The sequence below is a fragment of the Crassostrea angulata genome, chromosome 6 (assembly GCF_025612915.1).
Source record: "Crassostrea angulata isolate pt1a10 chromosome 6, ASM2561291v2, whole genome shotgun sequence".
In the NCBI taxonomy this organism is placed as follows: Eukaryota; Metazoa; Mollusca; class Bivalvia; order Ostreida; family Ostreidae; genus Magallana; species Magallana angulata.
This window is the reverse complement of record NC_069116.1, coordinates 60868159-60887600: the sequence shown is the minus strand read 5'-3', so window position 1 is coordinate 60887600 and position 19442 is coordinate 60868159. Positions and strand designations below refer to the sequence as shown.

General features: G+C 38.1%; 2 protein-coding genes across 3 annotated transcripts; one reads left to right on the top strand and one right to left on the bottom strand.

Annotated features, from left to right (window-relative positions):
• Window positions 1-15: 15 nt before the first annotated feature.
• Window positions 16-3711, top strand: LOC128187789 (BTB/POZ domain-containing protein 6-like). 2 transcript variants are annotated; one of them, XM_052858379.1, is made up of 3 exons: window positions 16-111; window positions 1328-1604; window positions 1862-3709. In XM_052858379.1, the coding sequence occupies exons 2-3, from the start codon at window positions 1336-1338 to the stop codon at window positions 2907-2909; spliced, it is 1317 nt and encodes a 438-aa protein (XP_052714339.1). In that variant the 5' UTR covers window positions 16-111; window positions 1328-1335; the 3' UTR covers window positions 2910-3709. The 2 variants fall into 2 exon arrangements, with proteins under 2 accessions (XP_052714339.1, XP_052714340.1); XM_052858380.1 differs by having other exon boundaries at window positions 28-102; window positions 1862-3711.
• Window positions 3712-5441: 1730 nt separating this feature from the next.
• On the bottom strand, window positions 5442-19033 carry LOC128189466 (acid phosphatase type 7-like). Its single transcript, XM_052861090.1, has 9 exons — window positions 18822-19033; window positions 12800-13017; window positions 12347-12457; window positions 11901-12056; window positions 11703-11778; window positions 11091-11208; window positions 10368-10571; window positions 7816-8006; window positions 5442-7379 (listed from the first exon to the last, which is right to left on the bottom strand). Exons 1-9 carry the CDS (start codon window positions 18877-18879, stop codon window positions 6883-6885), a joined length of 1629 nt encoding a protein of 542 aa, XP_052717050.1. The 5' UTR covers window positions 18880-19033; the 3' UTR covers window positions 5442-6882.
• Between the last annotated feature and the right edge of the window lie 409 nt (window positions 19034-19442).

The window sequence follows — 19442 nt, the reverse complement described above, 5'->3', positions numbered from 1 at the left end:
TTTATTATTAACTCGTTCCTTGACTGTTGAAAAAGAAAGTGAAAGTTGATTTGACAGTTCAACAGCGAAAAAGGCAAAACCAACCACTAATTTTTTGATATTGTAAGAAACGTGAGTATTTAAGTATTTTTACATTTATTCATACACACAACGTTCAGTTTTAGATTGAGTTTGTTGTCTTAGACTTCGAAGTCAAAATGAAAGTACAGTTCAGAGTCTAACAGTCTAACGACGTTGCCTGTAATGTGTAAACGCACCGTAATGATCTTTAAAAAGTCTGTTTCTCTCCGCGGCCAATTAGAGGATTTTTTTTACAGGAATGGGGGGGTCTAAGGATATGTTTGCTAGAGAGAGAGAGAGAGAGAGAGAGAGAGAGAGAGAGAGAGAGAGAGAGAGGCCTCTGACATTTACTCATGGCATGTATGTTTATGACTTTACATGGCTCTTAATTTGAATAAGGAACACGACCATTTGCAAATTTTTCAGACCAGCAGAGCCCTACGTACCTTATCCTTAATCATGATATGGTATCAAAAAATAAATCCTGCATGGATGCTCTTGGCCAGTACCATCTTTGCTAAAGACAAGGAATTTTGTCCACTCCGCTTCTTAAAGAGTTTCTGGGGAGTGAAGTAGACTAAAAACCCTTGAAGTACTCTAGAAAAGAAAATGATTCTCTTAATTAATATTTGCTTAAAGCAGTGTCGTCCCAGGGTTTCTGATCCGCTCCACTCTATGTAGAACTGAGCGGATCAGAAGCCGTTGACTATAGTCTGTCCCAAGTTATTGCTTCCATCACTTTTTGATTATTTTTAATAAAAATACACATACCTTTGAAAGAAATACATTGAAATCGTTAAAAGGGAATATATCCAATTAAGATATCTTCATTGAACAATTATCATTTTTCACTCATAAAAGTTCACAGGAACGAAAACACAAATTTTGTACGGAGATTTATAATGGAAAATGTTTACATATTTTCTCCATTCGGAAGTACTCTGGATACCTCGCGCAATTTTTCAACGTTATCATCCGGGCTTATTAATGGCTGATGCAATGCAAAATCCCCGTAGACTTTCTATTTTCGGGATGTGTATTGAAACCTGAAGCGGTGGAGGGGGCGTTTCAAAACAGATAATCTGGACATTTTTCATATTGATGGATGAACGTAGTTTAATTGAGCACAAGGGTATTTATGATTATCGAAATTCAAGCAAAAAGTGTTGGAAGCAAAAACTCGCGACAGAGTATATATAGGGAAGATGCTCTTAAAAAATTCTTCTTTCAATAAAAGGTCATTATTTAAGTATTTTATTAATTTAAGGTCACGTGATGTCGTCACCTAGGCCAGACGGTCTCATGTTAAAGGAAGCACTACTCCGTATGTTGGAAAAGGCAATATCCTATGACGTCATATTGCTAGTGGGCAGGAATGGTCAGGAAGTGCGGTGTCATAGTTTCATGTTGAGCGCGCGAAGTGACGTGTTCCAAGCTATGCTGGAGTCCCCCCGCATAGGAGCGGAGACTGAGAGGGACGGAGAAGGACGGGCGATAGTTCCCATGCCGGATGTAGACAAGGAATTCGTCACCTGCTTCACCAGGTATACCCCCACAAACGTCATATTTATATACCGTGTATACCTTAAAAATTCTTTTCTTTTGTTTAATCATAAAACTAAAAAAATACCCCTTAAATTAAAAAAATAAAATAAACTAAAAAAAAAAGTTTAAAAAAAAAGTAAAACGCATACAATTTAAATTCCAAACAAAATAAATCATAAAACCTCCGATTGATGGTAATTTAAACGAAGTGTTTAAAATACTCTGCAGATCTATGTAAATAATTGTTTCTTTTCAGATACTTATACACAGATGACGTAGATCTAACACAAGAAAATGTCATGCCGCTGTTATATTTAGCCAGAAAGTATTTGATCCAAACACTTACCGACAAGTGCCAACAACTGATAACTGCTGCCAACCTGGAGGAGCCGGAGAACGCTGTAGAGATCTTCCACCAGGCGTTTCTGTTTGACATGGAAGATTTGATGGATGACAGCATGAAGATCATTAACCAGAGCACGAGGCAGTGCCTGGAGTCAGCCGCCTTCCGCTCGCTGCCGCAGGAGTGTGTTCGAAAAATCATCGCGGACGATCACCACCAGGTGGAAGAAGAGACTATTTATAGAAACGTGATGCGATGGTGCGAAGAGGAGTGCCAGAGAAGAGGACTGAGTGAGAGCGACGAGGAGTTCCGAAATGTTCTTGGTGATATTTTATACGAGATACGGTTTCCAAATATCGATGCGCGTTTTTTCAGGTCATCCATTGAGAAGAGAAGTCTACTCACGGAACAAGAAAAGCAAGAGATTGAAACGTTGTTGGCTCGTCAAGATAATACATGTAGCAGAAAGTCATACCAAGGACGCTTTAAATGCAAACCAAGAAATATTTGCCGGAGAGTGATCCGAATGACAGAGGGCGGAGAAGCCATGTTGTTGGATCAGGACCAACATATAATTGCCTTCCAGTCGTCCGTAGACTGCCTAATGCATGGAATCGTAACGTACGGCCTAAGCCAAATTGAAACACCGGAAAAGTTTAAAATTTTGCTTGATCTCAAGGATGACAACAACGGAACAATAGTGCGTGATGAATTTTGGGTGGAATCTGTTCCCAAAACCAAGCTGTATGACGTTAGATTTCAGAAAGCCGTGGAGATTGAGGCAGACAGGCAATACAAGATAAGCATGGAGCTAGCTGATGACAACTGGCACTGGATGGGGAAGCTTGGACGCCATTCTGTGCCTTTTCGAGATGGGGAGGTTATTTTTACCGGATGCGGTAGTGGTACGGAGGAAACCAACATGCTCGGCGGTCAGATTCCTGGATTAATGTTATCCTGATTACTCCTTCGTCATCAAAATATGTTTGATATATTAGGTGCTTTGACAATTTGTGATTTTGATTTGTTATCCTATATGAGAGAGAGAGAGAGAGAGAGAGAGAGAGAGAGAGAGAGAGAGAGAGAGAGAGAGATGTTCAAAAAGAGAAAAGAGGGAATTTATTTTGCTTAATTTGAAGCTTTCAACCAAATAGTTATTATGCAATAAACACTTGAAAAAACGGGACTTGCTGACAACTTTTCATGAATTGACCAATACCAAAAATTTTAAACAGAATTTTACTGGTAACTATAACTATAGTTATTTTTGTGCAAAACTGTAAACTGACGTAAAGGCTAAATTAAGAATACGATGGTTCATATTTACCATGTTCAAAAATACTACGCATGCGCTACAAAATACTATAAGCTTAAAGCAAAGACAAAAATAAAGGAAGAGCTCCTGACAGCCACAAATAATTCTGAAAGTACATAATCAAGTTCAACAAATTATTAGCTGTAAACACCATCAAATGAAAAACAAAACTCTATAATCAGGATCGCCGACGCCTACATTCTATTAAACTTCTTTTAGAATCATTTTAACAAGAGCTTGGAATTAGTTACAGGAATGCATGCACTCATTTAAAGACTGAATGGATACGCCATCATACGGTCAAAACCAATCAAAGATGGCCGACTATATAAAGAATGATAGATATGTTGTCTTGGTTACATATATATATGGAGCGTGTCTTTATAGTTGTACTTCAAAGGGACATGGTCACGATTTTGGTCAAATTCTATTTTTCTGATTTTATTATTTACAATGCTTTAGGAATGCATTTCGAATGATTAAATGGCATTTGAGAGTTAGTCGTTGAGTTATAAGCAATATACAGGGCTCACAGTTCTTTGTCATGTAAACAAGGCTCGTGCCCTGTTTTTGTTTACGCGTTGGTTCAATATACTAGTAAAAAATCATTTTCAAGCTGATTTGTCTATCTTCTTATTCATTTCAAGCATCAATAAAAAAAATCCTACACATTCAGTTTAGGTCTAAAACTGGAATTTTGCACTTCAACATTTAGAATGTAAACAAAAGCTTTGCTTACATAGCAAAGAATATTGTAAGCTTTGTAACTCGCTTAAAACTCAACGAATGACACTCAAATTTTGGTTGCCTATTAAAAATGCCTTGCTGAAGCATTGTAATTATTAAAATAGAAAATAATATTTGACCAAAATCGTGACAATGTCCCTTTAAGTGGTTGAAGTAATACCGGACTATGTCTACTGATCTCTCATTGTATGACGGACTGTCTGTCCTGGCCGATCCAGAATTTCTTCATTTCCCGTTGCACTGCACGAAGGACTCTGGTGTCTTGCACACATTGGGTGATTACACTCAGTATAATATACAACGGTTAAAGATTCATTAAGCTTCCTTTCAAAAGATGGACGACCAGGCGGTAATTGGTTTAATGAACCGAAAGTCGATTGAAATATTGGTTCTGCACAATTAATGACTGTGTACAACTTAATTACACCTTTACATCGCTTTGTTATTGAAAGATCAGCAGATTTATTGGTCGGGAGCCGTCCCTGTGGTTTCCATTGTGTGGAGATTGCACCCCGGGTCGCTGCCTTATATCACGGGATTTTCCGCACTGAACTCCTGGTATCACGCGCACTGCGTGTCGGAAATTCAATAAAGAGCAAAAGATTGAAGTTTTTGGGTTCAATACGTGTGCATTTCTTGACTTATAATTTTGGAAGACCCATTGAACTTTGAATGCTTTTATTGCTTCTTTTAAAGTACACAAAACCCTGGGAACAGCGGTTTTTGAGCGGCGTTGAAATCGTCTATACTGCTACTTGATCAAGTTCGAGAAATCACAACACGTAAAACGTGCATGGTAACACACGTGTTCATAAATGTCCATTTTCTTAGTTGTCAGAAAAGCAATTGCCTTTTGATTTTACATCATATATGGTGGTCATAAAGTCTCTTCCTCAGGTGTTTCTACTTCACCCCGATGAAGACCCCGGGTGGGATTACAATGTATAACCTGAATCTAACTATATACATACTCTTACCGGCATTATTAATTGTTAATATATAAATTGCATACACATCTACTTAGATTTCACTCGCCATGGCGTGTCCTACGTAAATAATCATCATTAAATCTTGTATCATAATGGCATTAACCTCGGGCTCATAGTTCACAGCTTCAGAAATAATATCTTGTCACAAAAGACACTCGTTACCAGTTGATTTGAGATGAAACAGTTCCGTGGACTTTAGTGATACCATTCTAATTTAATTGGAGGAATCTCTAATGGATTTAGATTTTTTTTCATATTTGTTCGATCATACATACATGTAGAATTATTTTTAGAAAACTTATGTCCCCTAAACAGTATAATATGATCTTGAATGTAAGAAAAATGTTAACAGGTTTTTTTTTAATGAAGAAGGAATTTGAGGGTTTACAAAATAAAGTTAAACCATTTAGAATACTGAAAAAGAAACAACACAGAAACAAACGCCATGTCTTAATGGAATTTATTTAGTAAAAATCAGTTGTGAAAACGTCGGTACACGGAATACATGCAAGTGAACACAGTATGGAGAGGAGCCGGGCCGTGGGGTCGGAGGTCAGAACAGAAACAGTCTCAATGAGCGACCGTTTGGCCTACAAACTCTGGGGACGAGACGATAAGACGATATTCGATGTACAATTAACAGACATAATGTATTAAACACTCACAGGCACTCTATGGTATTCTCAATCCGCTCCTCTCTCAGCAACTGTAAAACTCAAATGGGTGTTGAGTTTTAATAAGCGCGGGGGGGGGGGGTAAATATGTCATATGAAGTCTCTTAAGTCATTGATATATTACAATACGTTGCACTGTTTCCTCAAGCTTAAACATTATTTCAAAATGTTATTTTCAATTGATTTAGAAATCTGTTTACTTTTTTTTTCCGTTGCACAGGGATCTATATATTTACGTAGATATATGTAATTCACGTTTTATTTGGGCCAATTTTTGTAGATTTTCTATTAAAAGTTCGGGGGAAAGTGATTACGTAGATTTGCTTTATATAAATACTGATTTGTTTGATCGCAGAGGATTTTTTTCTTTCTTTATTGTATGATCATGATGAATATCCGCAAAATATACAAAATTGAGCAACCACGGTATTTGATGATTTCACACTATAATACCATTTCAATATCATTAATTTTTCAGCAGCGATCGACAAGCCAGGGCAACTTTTTTACAAAATAATATGCTATCTTATGACACATTAAGAAAAGTTATTAATAGAGTATTGTTTACTCCCAACCAGAACGAAAAACTTGAAAATTAAAAAGATATATAAAACAATTCATTGTTTAATAAAAACTTTGTGCTTTTTCAAACGTTTCTGAAAATTTAACAGATGTACAAATGTGTTCTTTTAGTAATTTCTAATTTTAGCAAGTTCTTTTATAAAACAATGCCCTCGTCTGTTTCAGCTATAACGAAAGACATTAGTGGGTAATTATATATTAACAGACAAACTGACAGACAGACAGACGGACAGACAGACAGGGAGACTGTCAACCTCTCTTCTTTCGTCTCAATTGATTAAAACATAGTTACATGACAACAATGATATCTCAGAAATCCATGGGACGACATATCATAAGAACACACAACTTTGTGATACACAATATACAAGAACATTATATAAAAGATCAGCTTATTGGAAATGAAAGTTTTACAACTGGAAGGCATATCACATATGATTTTTTTTAAATGATTCCCTGATTTCAAGTAATGTGGCATATCATGATCTGATATGTATTCAAGACTGATTTGTCATGGGCGACTGCGCATGTGTCGATCATTGGAATAACATACTAGTAATATGATGACGGATTTCATATAAAACATAGACAGACAAATGAAATATGAACGATATAACAGAATCACAATCAAATAATAAGATCCTCCTCTTCGTCGTCATCCAGTAACTTAAATCTGCTGGATGTCTCTTTTAACCGCGACCTGTTCCTGCAAAATCCACGGTCCACGCTAAAAGAATCGCAGCACTTTGCACTTCCTGTGTAACACTTTGCACTTCCTGTGCAACACTTGTTTTGGCAACATTGGCAAATGTGGCAACATTTGGTACAAAAATAAATACTCATGGCAATGACGATGAAAATGAATACTCCCCCGAACACGGCGACTGTGACGTAATGGAAGGGCAGGGGGCACTTACAGGTAGGGTGGTTGTTGTAATAGCCGTCCTTACACTCCCAGTTTCCTATTCTTGGGCCATGATTGTTCTGAACCAACCAGAATTTGTCAATAGTTGAGTTGAAATCCACGGAAACTTGTTCAAACAGAAGGTGCGTTCGATTGACTACTATCAATCTTCCATAGGAGTGACTGCTGGCTGTGTCTGCTCTGAATGCTGACCACGGTTCTGAAATTAGAGATACTTCGTCAAGTACAAATCAAATATTGTTTATATATTAATCATTCTGGATTTTTATAACCTTGTATACTGTGGTTTCATTAATATTCAAGCTAGTGTATCAGTTTTTATGGATAAAGTGAAAATCACAGTTTCAAGGATACGTAAATTCAAGGCCAAAGACCCTATCAATACAAAATCTTAATAGAAATTGCACTTCAATGAACATTTAATTTCGTGGATCAACTTAACAACGAAATCAAAGAAAATTGGTATTCAACGAATTTTGATGAAACAACAGTATTTTATTTTATCATTTCAATACCAAATAAAAACAATAAAGTTTTGGAAAAACGCTATCCCAAAGAACCAAATAATGATAGATAAATAAAATATATCATAAATAAAATTAAACGACGGTAGTCGACTTGAAGGCCAGACTTACTGGGGTCTCCCATGTAGTCAACATTTTCCCCACACCCGGCGGCCCCTGAGATCACGTGTACAGGTGCCCGGGGGTCGAGGTAGTTCTTGGCCATGACCTGGTAGTCGTAGACCGGCCACAGTCGTTCGTAGGAGTGTTCGTGAGCCTGGAGCACGAGGTCCACCCCCTGGGCCTGAAACAGATCCTCCAGCCTGAAATAACAATTAAGGACGCCATTACGCCATCATAGATTATTGGACTCCATTACGCCATCAAACTTGATCAACTTGATCAAACTTGATCAACGATTATTTGTAAATGAGCAGATGACTCCATTAGACTGTTAGAAATTATAGGACGTCATTACGTTATCGAGAGAAAGCGCGGGAAAGATTATATTCCATTGTTATTAATAAATTTAATTAGATTAAAATATAAAACACGTGTAGTCGTTCACTAAAATTCATCAACAAGTTTTTAATGATAACTGAAATAAAAACCACACACTGGAGATGCATGCAGATGTTGCATGACGATAAGAAATAGTTGATTAAAAAAATAACTCAATAAACATACTTATTGATTAGGGAAATTGGCATCAAAATGAAACGCTCTGGACATTTATAGTCATAAAGAATTATTATAATTGCTTTTCTCGCCTTTGAACAGGTAGCTAGGAAGATCTGTTAAAATTTTCTGTTCTGGCCGGCGAAACAAACACTGGTACATCAGCAAATAAGAAGTACATATAATTTGATTGGTCGACCACAACACCAAAAACTAAGAGCTATAGATAGGGGAATCTAGCGTGACTACATCAGCCCGTGGAATTTCATTAACTGCTCATCCCAACCACAGACCTTATTTAGAGCACATGTACTTCATACAGCATCAGGACCGGGTAACTTAGTCACGTAACGTGTTTGCTATTTCGGAATCATTTCAAAGTGACCGACATCAATATCAAAAGTAAAGAATACCCGAGGTAAATGTTTAGGTAACAGGCTATGCGATCCACTATAGTCACAGATAATGGCGGGGCAGATTAATATTACAGAGGGTTAGCTGTGTGTAAGCCGAGAACTACACCACTTATCTATGCAGTGTTTCAATTTTCTCAATGTCTTTTCACATCAATTTGGTCACGATTCTTCAATGGAAGCATATTTATAAATCACAAGCCATTACTTAGAATCAATACAAAATTCTTTATTCTGTGAGAGAAAAAAGAAGAATGTGACTTGATATTAAATTGGGTGCACGGCGGCTATAAACATGGAACTGAGATCTAACGCCGAGGTCACGTGTAGTATAAATTGCTAAGTCAGCTTTATAAAGAGAGGCAAAATTTATTTAGACACTTGGTCCTTTCTTAAGACATGAATGACGAGTGGCGATGTGGTCTTATCTACCAGTCTACGGGCATCCACCATAATTATATAGAACCATTATGACAAGACCTTGGACTTTCGGTTGGATGTAGCTGTCTATTTCCTGCGTCAAAACAAGTTAAAATGACGCGGTTTCAAGCGAAATATGCACCGATTTCGTAGTCTTGCCTCAAAAGCCAGACAAATCTTGTTGATTTCAAAGAGCAGTGGCTGAGTGGCCAGCGATGAAATAGACAGGCCTATGTCACGTTGCTGTTTGACACAACTACCCAAAGTCCAAGCTCTTGTTAAAATGGTTCTAAATAGTGCCTGTTTGGGAGGGTAACTGTTGAAATTGACTGCCCGAGAAAGCCATTGTCAACCGACGTGAAGCAGGCCTTAATTATTTTATTATACGGAATGTCTTAGTTTTAAAGAAAATTTTACTGCTTTTATATAGAAATGAAATGAATTCTACGGCGAACCGTAAGCGCATAATTTACGCGCATGTAACAATTCGTTTATACAATTATTTAATGCTTGAGCAGTCGATAGACCCGAATATTTTTCCCTGTAGGGAACAGCTCAGTATGATCTATTGCCCGCAGCCAACGGCCGAGGGCAATAGATCATACTGAGCTGTTCTCTGCACCAAGGGAAAAAAATTCGGGTCTATTGACTGTTCAAGCATTAAATAATTGTTTTATTACCTAATTCCGTTTTTAGTATTTTGTGTTTACAATTATAAATTACAGATCGAAGGTTTTCATATCATGAAGATAAATTTTAAGAACAGTTGTAAAATAAACATAATAAAGTTATCTTTTAATTTTATAGAAGTTTCACTTTTTCTAAAATACGTTGCCGGTCCAATAGATCGCAGTCTATTGACCGGCGGTCCAATAGATCACAGTCTATTGACCAGCGGTCTAATAGATCGCAGTCTATTGACCGGCAGTTCAATAGATCACTTGCAAATCTGAATACACATACAAAATAGACGAAAATATTTAATTTGTAATAAAACAACAAAATCCCTTTGATTAGGTAATAGTGTTACCCGTTGCCAAGTGTGTTGCTAACGCTGAGGGTAATAGATCGGATTACCATCTTAACCAATCAGATTTCAGTATTTAATATGAAAGTATAATAATATTAATTGTACAGGTCATTATGATTATGACCTTGACCTTTCTTTCTTACCCGTATTTGACCCAGTAACCAAGGATTCGCCCGGTACAGTCGTCAATGTTCTTGTTGGAGCAGTACATCGGTCGATGTCCCATGGCAACGACCCAGGGTCTACTGCGGCGATTTTGATTGGCTTTTATGAGGTCTTTTAGCAGCCAGTCATATTGCTTACACACGTAATCTTGATTTTCGATGAAAAATACCTCGGTGGAATAGCTGTAAAAATGAGAAGCAAATCGTAACGAAAACATAGGACGCGATATGATGTCTGTATACACAACCTGGAATTGCAGGCAGGGGAAATTGGTTTAAACATAGTGGGAAATTGTAGCCCAAATTACGACTCCTTTAAATGAGTGAAAAAGTCTTGAATTCAAACAATGACAAAATATTCTCCCCCGAATCTGTAGAATTTTCTAACAGATTTAAACCAATTAGATAAACACATAAGTCATTTCTACCTGATAAAACACATGTCTTGTATTAACGTTATGAAAAGCACGAATGTCATTCTGATGAAACGTGAATATTAACCCTAAAAATGAAATACGTGAATATTTTCCTAATGAAACACATGTATATTTACCTGATGAAACGTACGCGTGTATATTTACGGGATGAAACACGTGTATATTTTACCTTATGAAACTCTTGTATTTTAAAATGATTAAGCAGATGAATATTTACCTGATAAAACACGTGCACATTTACCTGATGAAACACGTGCATATTTACCTGATGAAGTGAACTGGCCCTATGTCCACGCTGTACCACAGTCTGTCGTGCCCCATGGGCCAGCCTCCCCCGGGCATGGAGAACCTCACCCTGTAGTGATGCATGTCTTTCTCCAGCTCTGCCAACAGTCACAGAAAATCACTTAATTAAACAACTTTTGTGACATTTAGTCAGAAACCATTTTAAATCTAAAACATGATTAAACATCGTTTTTAAGATTTACGTTGCAGTTCTCGTGTATCGAGAGTAGGAACTATAAAACCCGAAATCCTGAAATCATGTCATTCATTATCCTTTTAAATCGTGGTACATGCAAATTATTGTCTTCGATATGTGATAAAGTGCAGCTTGTAGCCAAGGCAATGACCGCTTGAAAAGGGGGAAGAGGTGCAGGAACCCCCCCCCCCCCCCCCCCAGCATAGGATGTGAGACACACTCGTAAAGTTAACTGGGTGTGAATGGTCGCACTACCAATGTGTGAAAGGTTGGATTTACATCATTACATGTAAATCTTTCTTGTTCCTTTGGCGCTTATTTTTCAGAGTATCATGATCTTATTACAAATTACAAGACAAAAAAAAAACCTTTCAAAATGATAAAAAGAATTGTTACCATGGTTACCGGGTGACGTCATGTAGGCAATTCTTGCTGCTATAGCTTCAATTTTTCTCATAAAGTCGTCGCCTACCTATGATAAAAGAATTATTGGTGATGGGAAATTCAAAGAAATTAATCAGGAAAAAACGACTCATTGCTAAAAAATTATCGTAAATCGTAAATATCAATATAGGAGTTCAAAGATGTGCATACCTTTCCGCCATTAGAATGAAGGTCATAACCGAAGTCACCAACATGCCACACAGCGTCATAGTTATTTTTTGTGACGTCATCAAGTAGAGCAGGGAATGTTGGGATGCCCCCCACTGCACCCAAGTCACCATACATAAGAAACTTTGCTTGTCTGTCCTTCAGAAAAAAAGATGATTTTTTTATAAATGAATTGTTAACGAGATAAGAATCTTAGAAGCTAGTTAGCCTACAGTATAATGATATTGACAGAATATATTTGGATGTATGTACCTATCAAATTAGTTTTAAAAAAGACTACGTGTTGTTTCTGCATGATTAATTTAAGATCCCCGGAGCTACTAGTAAATAAGCAGCGCTTACAAGGAAACTGGAATGTAACAGAATATAGTCCGCATCGATTTTTTCCCTGAACCTTTTTATCAGTTGGAAAAGGGACAGGAATTTACCGTCTTTGCATCCGGCGTCCTGAAAGAGAACACGGAACTGTTGGTGTGACCTTGACCTCCATTTTGAGTGCATCGGACCTGATAGAAATGTCGTCTGCCAGCTGATAGGCCCTGCAAAATTACCACAAACCTTATACCTGTTTCAAGAACAAATCAAGAAATACGTAATATAGTTGCGGTTTAATTACAAGTGTTTTTCCTCGACTATACATCAATTACTACATTGTACCATCCAAAGACAAAAAAGTGACACCTTTACTTTGTTTTTTTTTTATGTGGAATTTTCAGTTGCATGTTATCTCCATGCTTATCATCATACTTTTAATTTTAATGAAATATATGTAGATACGATTGATACAAGCTGGCAAGTCAGGAATTAATCTGACATTTTATGCAAGTTCAAAATTTTCTTTATTACCAATCATCATTTAATGGTACATCAACATGACGTACCTTAAGCTCTGCTCTATAAATAATTTTCAAAGCGTTCCAACTATCCAGATTTAATGTCGAAGTGTGACTGGTGGAATGATTTGTCATGTTCTCGGCGGAGGTTCCATAAGCCACGTGACATGTGATGTGTGATTTACAAGACCACATGACTACCATGATGTCGGGGCGGTCTCCAAAGCTGATGTGAATCTGTTCGGGAACATCCAGTGCGTCAACACCTGAAACAAATAGCATAGAATTCGATTAATATCAAAAATTAGTTTTCAACGAATTACTAGTTTTAAGAATAAATCCCAAGTAAGACACGTCATCAGGTAGGTAAGTAGGTACGGTATGTAATGTACATACATGTAGTAAGAGCAAGCTAAGGTGAACACCTACTGACAAACGAATCAGGAACAGGAAAACTGGCACATACTAGTCTTAGTACATGTACATGCATATGCATAGAATACCTCTTTTAAAAACAATTAAGAATGAAGTCCCCCTTCTATGTAGTATTTTATTTTCTCATCAAACCTGAACAACTAGAATAAGGGTTATTTTTTTCATTGAATACTTTTTTTGAATTCCGTCGGTCCTAGCTATAACACACGAAGGCTGTGCGGACAAATCGTATTCCGCGCGTTACCGTTGATACAGTTTATCAAGCACTTCTCTCACCTCGATCTGATTGACAGTTCATACCGAGGACACAAGCGCTTCTCTCACTGTTACATGATCAACAGTTCACACCGAGGACACAAGCGCTTCTCTCACTGTGACTTGATCAACAGTTTATACCAGAGTATCAAGCGCTTTTCCCACTGTGATCTGATAGACAGTTTATTCCCGAGACCCAAGTGTTTCTCTCACTAAGACATGACTGACAGTTCATATACCGGGGACACACTTTGCTATGATTGACAGTTTATACCGGAAACTCAAGCGTTTCTTTCCCTGTGACCCGCTTGGCAGTTAATACCGCGGACTTAATCTTCAAGAGCTGTCTCACTTTGACCTGAAAGACAATCAGGTGCTTCCCTCACTGTGACCTGTTAGACACAGTGAGTATAATTTTGACGAGTTCTCTGAGTTTATATACCGAGGACTCGGGCACTGAGTCCATACGGGGTCGCGAGAAAACACGGGATCCGCGTTGGCCGTAGTGTGTTTGTGACGACCTGATGATAATTGACTGTGATCTAAATTTCCGGAATGAGATGAAAGCTTTACTTTTTTCCAATGTGATAAAGCATGCCTTTTACTTAGAAACAAGTTCTTAACATCTTAATTAGCTTCCAAACATCAAAAGTGGTTTATGTCCCTGCCGTGGGGGAACTGTGTCGATCGATTTTCACGTGGAGCATCAGCTTCCCTGCGTTAAGATATAAGAAGCCTCTTTTGTAAAGAGTTCTGTGCAGTATTTAATTTTAGAACCTAAAAAATGACTAAATTGTATGAGGCAATCTTTCTCATTAAAAAGAACAAAAGAGCAACAACAAAAAACCCCGAATACATTGGTACATAAGCGTTAAAATGCGGTAATGTGTTGTCCCTGCAATGTAATATAGCAATAGCTCAAAGGGCTCAAAGTTAATGTCTTCCCGCCCAAATAGTACAATGCAAATAATTTCTCTTTGATTTATATACCTTATCGGTACAAACATATATTTGAACATGTTTTTATTGCAGTTTGTCAGAATTTATTCTAATTTTTGCTAAACATATCATGCAAAACCAGAAAATTTCCCATGAGGGTCCGCTGGACATTTTTGTTTGCTGGAGGAGGGGGTCATATGAATTTATAAAGTTTGAATTTTTCAGGGAGGGGAATCCGGACCGGTCTTATTTACAAGTGCAATTAATGAATAAAAACGGCGATGTGTGCACTCAAGTCAAATACTGAATAGGTCATATTAAGAGGTTTGGGTAATTTGAGGTTAAGAAGAAAATAGTTTTCTGGATTTTTTTTTCTGTTTTCTGTCATCATTCGTCGAGTTTGCATTGGTGGCAAGGCCGTTTGAACTGTGGGTTAGCGACGACAAACTATACCCATAGTCCTCTGGCGGAAGATACTTTATTGCATGTGATCAAGTGCACTTGCACCAGCTGAAACAACAGTCCTGGGGTATACAAATGAAATGGAATAAAGAGTAGCGTTCATTATGTTACTGAGATAAAAGATAATAAAAAAGTGAAAAAATCATCTTGCGATGAAGTCAGCCATCGGTTACATGGTCTTGACGCTGCCTGTTTCCTATGGGATGCTTCATGCAATGGAAATAATGATTCGCTGCGGGCGGTTAAGGTAAAGTACCGATGACTTCCGAGGGTAGATTAGTGTACAGCATAAGAGGACTTTTATTGAAAAAACTTACAAGTAGGGGTAATAGACATGTTAATGGTGAAGATTCATCTTTGCATCTACCGGTGATCCCTCGATCAGATAAAACAATTCGACAAGAACCCCTTATAAAATACTTCAATTCGCCTTAGATATTTTTCCGGATTCTCGGAGATTTAACTTATCATCGGGATAAGCCTCCTTGATTTGAGAAATATGACTGGTTCTTCCGGAGCGGGTATCCGTAGAAACGCCGTCAACAGGAAGCGAGTGGTTAAAGTACATGTACACTAGGGTACACTAGAGTACACTGGACACCCCTGAGTCAGCCCCAGCTTCCTGTGTCTAACGTCTCAGCACAGGAGGGTACACTAGAGTACACTGGACACCCCTGAGTCAGCCCCAGCTTCCTGTGTCTAACGTCTCAGCACAGGAGGGTACACTAGAGTACACTGGACACCCCTGAGTCAGCCCCAGCTTCCTGTGTCTAACGTCTCAGCACAGGAGGGTACACTAGAGTACACTGGACACCCCTGAGTCAGCCCCAGCTTCCTGTGTCTAACGTCTCAGCACAGGAGGGTACACTGGAGTACACTGGACACCCCTGAGTCAGCCCCAGCTTCCTGTGTCTAACGTCTCAGCACAGGAGGGTACACTGGAGTACACTGGACACCCCTGAGTCAGCCCCAGCTTCCTGTGTCTAACGTCTCAGCACAGGAGGGTACACTGGAGTACACTGGACACCCCTGAGTCAGCCCCAGCTTCCTGTGTCTAACGTCTCAGCACAGGAGGGTACACTGGAGTACACTGGACACCCCTGAGTCAGCCCCAGCTTCCTGTGTCTAACGTCTCAGCACAGGAGGGTACACTGGAGTACACTGGACACCCCTGAGTCAGCCCCAGCTTCCTGTGTCTAACGTCTCAGCACAGGAGGGTACACTAGAGTACACTGGACACCCCTGAGTCAGCCCCAGCTTCCTGTGTCTAACGTCTCAGCACAGGAGGATTTCATAATTAGATGAGTTTTTGTGTCATAAAAATGAATGACACAGAGAGTTGCGGAAACAGTGACCAGTATTTGGTGTAAAAACAGCGCCGGGGGTGAAATGTAAATCTGGTTTATAACAGAGTAGATCGATCAAGAAGGTGATTAAGTGTGATCAGCTGATGAATGCAGGTGAACACTCTCACAAACATGCTGGTCGGTGACCTAATTAGAATTTCACTAATTACTATTAGTTACAATAAATGTTATTTGAATTCAGTACATTTAATCCTGGCAAAGAATTTTAAAATCCTTGCTGCAATAAAAAGTATTATTACTTGTCTTCACGTGGCATGTACATGTAGGGTGAACCATAAATTTTATAATTAAAAATCTGTCAGTGATTTGAAAAGACATTGTTTACGTCAATAAATGGATAATACAAGTACTCAGAAAACCAACACTCCACAGATTAAATATGATACTTGTCTGAGGTAAAAATGGTTCAGATTAAGCTCATGACCACAATAAAAACAATTTCTGAAAAGGATTCGCAAATATAATAAATCGTGTAAGTAAAAATTGTACACGATATATCCCCAATAAATCATACATGTTGCCTGCACACATCCTGGTTCGTGTTTGTTTTTCAGAAGCGGGTACGAGCTTAGAAATTCTCATGATCAAGACCCACCCCATGGGAGTTTTCACCCTTAAACACCTGAAAGAGTTATACCGATTTCAGAAAGCTACAACGAGAGAGAGAGAGAGAGAGAGAGAGGCAGGTGCGTTTGCTGGACAGCAGTAATCATGTAATTATGAAACAGTGATCGACAAAACGTTTACTGTTAGAAACTCGGCGGGGAACGGACAAGACAAATAGCGTAATCTAGTGTGATGTCGTCCATTGAAACAGAGCCCTCAATTATGGATATCGAGTGTTAATTAAAGCAATAGATCTCGCCCGGTTATGTAAGGATTACTCAGGTTGACACAGTCGGTTCTCTGACGACACCTGCCTAGAACTTCATCAAACACTCACACACAAACAGATCACGGCGCAGACCCAACCGTCATCGATTGATTTGGTAGACTATTGTACTAACACTTAACAGTACGTAATCAAAGTACTAAGAGTACTAAAAGACGGAAGCTGTAAAGTATACATGTCGCGTATATCTGGCCGGAAATGGGTGGTAGGGTAATATTCTTTCAAGAGATAATTCGAATATAAGACTCTTTATATTAATGTGGCAATGTAGAGATATTCTCAGCACTGTATCGTATTGATAAGCAGTCGATCTGTACCTGGAGTCGGTGTCATCTAAGGCTACAGCAGCGCGCAGTGAAACCCGCCATTATGAGTGATAATAACCAATTTAACCAAGAGCAAAATGTTTGTACTTTTGATGACTGTACTTCTGTCTCCGGCTTTGATTTCCACTGCGTTAACTAACAGGCGCAGTTTATTATAACCAGAACACAGCATGGAGTTATTAAAATTTACCTCAAAATCGCTGTGCTAATTATGAGTAAACAAGCGTAGACTTTCATGAAAAAAAAAATTAGACATTATGCTGACGAAATTGTGAACTTAATGTTGTACTTTAGCACATCAACTTAATAAAAATAACTGTCGACGTAAGCAACAAAAAATAAAAAATGCAACAAGCAGTATTATGTTTTCCGGATTTCTTCTCGATGTAAGCATTTTTGACTGTATGTTTCTTAAAAAAGTTAAGCTACATTTGTACATGTATTTTGCATGCCTGTGTAAATGTATAACAATTTAACGTAGCTGTATAGATAAACATGTGACATGAGTTTCTGTTTGGGTTGGGTATTTGTACTTGCAAAAAATAACCCCTCTTGATTTTATTTTCTAAATACATGTATATGAGAGAGAGAGAGAGAGAGAGAGAGAGAGAGAGAGAGAGAGAGAGAGAGAGAGAGAGAGAGAGAGAGAGAGAGAGCGTTTTGCTTCGTGAGCAGCATTAACATCCGCCCGTCAAATAAATCCATGCATCCGTTTTCAAGTGTATTAATCATAATCTAGGGATTATTATATTCATCAAATTCCGGCGATTTTAAAAAGAGAGTTCGTGATGTTAAGGATGTTTGTACATGGGGAGACACACTAGGAGGAAGCCGGACGAAAAATGTTAAACATCTCCATAAATGTCGTGTATAGAAGTCTACTTTTCATGATTTTGCAAACAAAAAAGTAAACGAATAATATATATTTATTTTTTTGTTCAAAATCGTATCGTTTTGCATTATATACATAAAAAATAATTATAATCGTTTGTATATTTTACTTATAGTATTATGATACAATTAAATAACATTGGAGCTTGAAATATCATTACGGAAATTTTGCCGTAAATTTGAAATTCTATTTACGAGCAAAAAGTAAAAAAAAATACAGAGAAAAAAGTTTTTTTGGTGAACAGTCATTATAATGACAAAATGCTCTTGGTGAGCTTCCGCGTAAAACACCGATGCTTATTAATTAACCTTAAATATTTATTAAAAGTTGGGGTGTATGATTGATGAAGAAGATAATATAGTTACATAAATTACATTTTGATTTTTTCCCTTGTTTTGTCAATAAAAAAAGGAAAACAGATTTCTTCTTTCTATAAAAAAAATAACGGTTGGATACCTCGCCTATTTTACATCTTAAGTGAGCAACTTCACTGAAAACTTACCAGAAATGGAGAGCTGTGTCGCCAGAATCAGGAAGACAGCTGACAGCAGAGCGCACATGTTGACCAGTACCCGTCCCCCCGGCGGTACACGAAAGAAGACCGCGTCAGAGCGCCGTACAGGTAGCCAGCTCTACATGTAAGATCCGCACTGTCAGCTGATATAGGAAGTAAAAAAAAAACACGGAGAGAGCTAGCATCTTCAAATCGATCACTCGCGCACTGAGCGCTCATCGAGGACACGTGATCTAAGTAAAGGCGTTACCGATCCTGGCAATACAGCGCATTCCGATTATTCTTTAATTTCAGTGCCATTCGGTGCAAAAATCATTCCTGCACTGAAAGCTTTTTACATTTCTACCGATAACAAAGAAGCCGTTAAAAAGATAGTTTTTCCCTTAAATGATATGCCTTCATCTCTATTAATCGTGCGACGCAGAGCTGACCTTGGGACAGGCCCGGGCCCCCAGGACTGCGAATTTGGAGTAGGCTTTAACATGAATACTGTATATTATTTGCCTGAAGTGGGAAATTTTAAATATATTACCCCTTTGTTTAGTATCTACATAGCTGCCACGTTTCGATCCGGTGTTTATACATTTTTTAGTTTTTATATATTATTTA

Bases quoted from the DNA above. Each gene is read 5' to 3' on its own strand.
- LOC128189466 (XM_052861090.1), bottom strand. From the start codon at position 18,879: ATGTGCGCTCTGCTGTCAGCTGTCTTCCTGATTCTGGCGACACAGCTC. The intron at 11,779-11,900 runs GTATGCACATCT...CTTTTATCATAG, and splicing joins TTCATTCTAATGGCGGAAAG to GTAGGCGACGACTTTATGAG. The intron at 10,572-11,090 runs GTAAATATGCAC...TCATTTTTACAG, and splicing joins GGGCCAGTTCACTTCATCAG to CTATTCCACCGAGGTATTTT.
- LOC128187789 (XM_052858380.1), top strand. From the start codon at position 1,336: ATGTCGTCACCTAGGCCAGACGGTCTCATGTTAAAGGAAGCACTACTC. The intron at 1,605-1,861 runs GTATACCCCCAC...GTTTCTTTTCAG, and splicing joins TTCGTCACCTGCTTCACCAG to ATACTTATACACAGATGACG.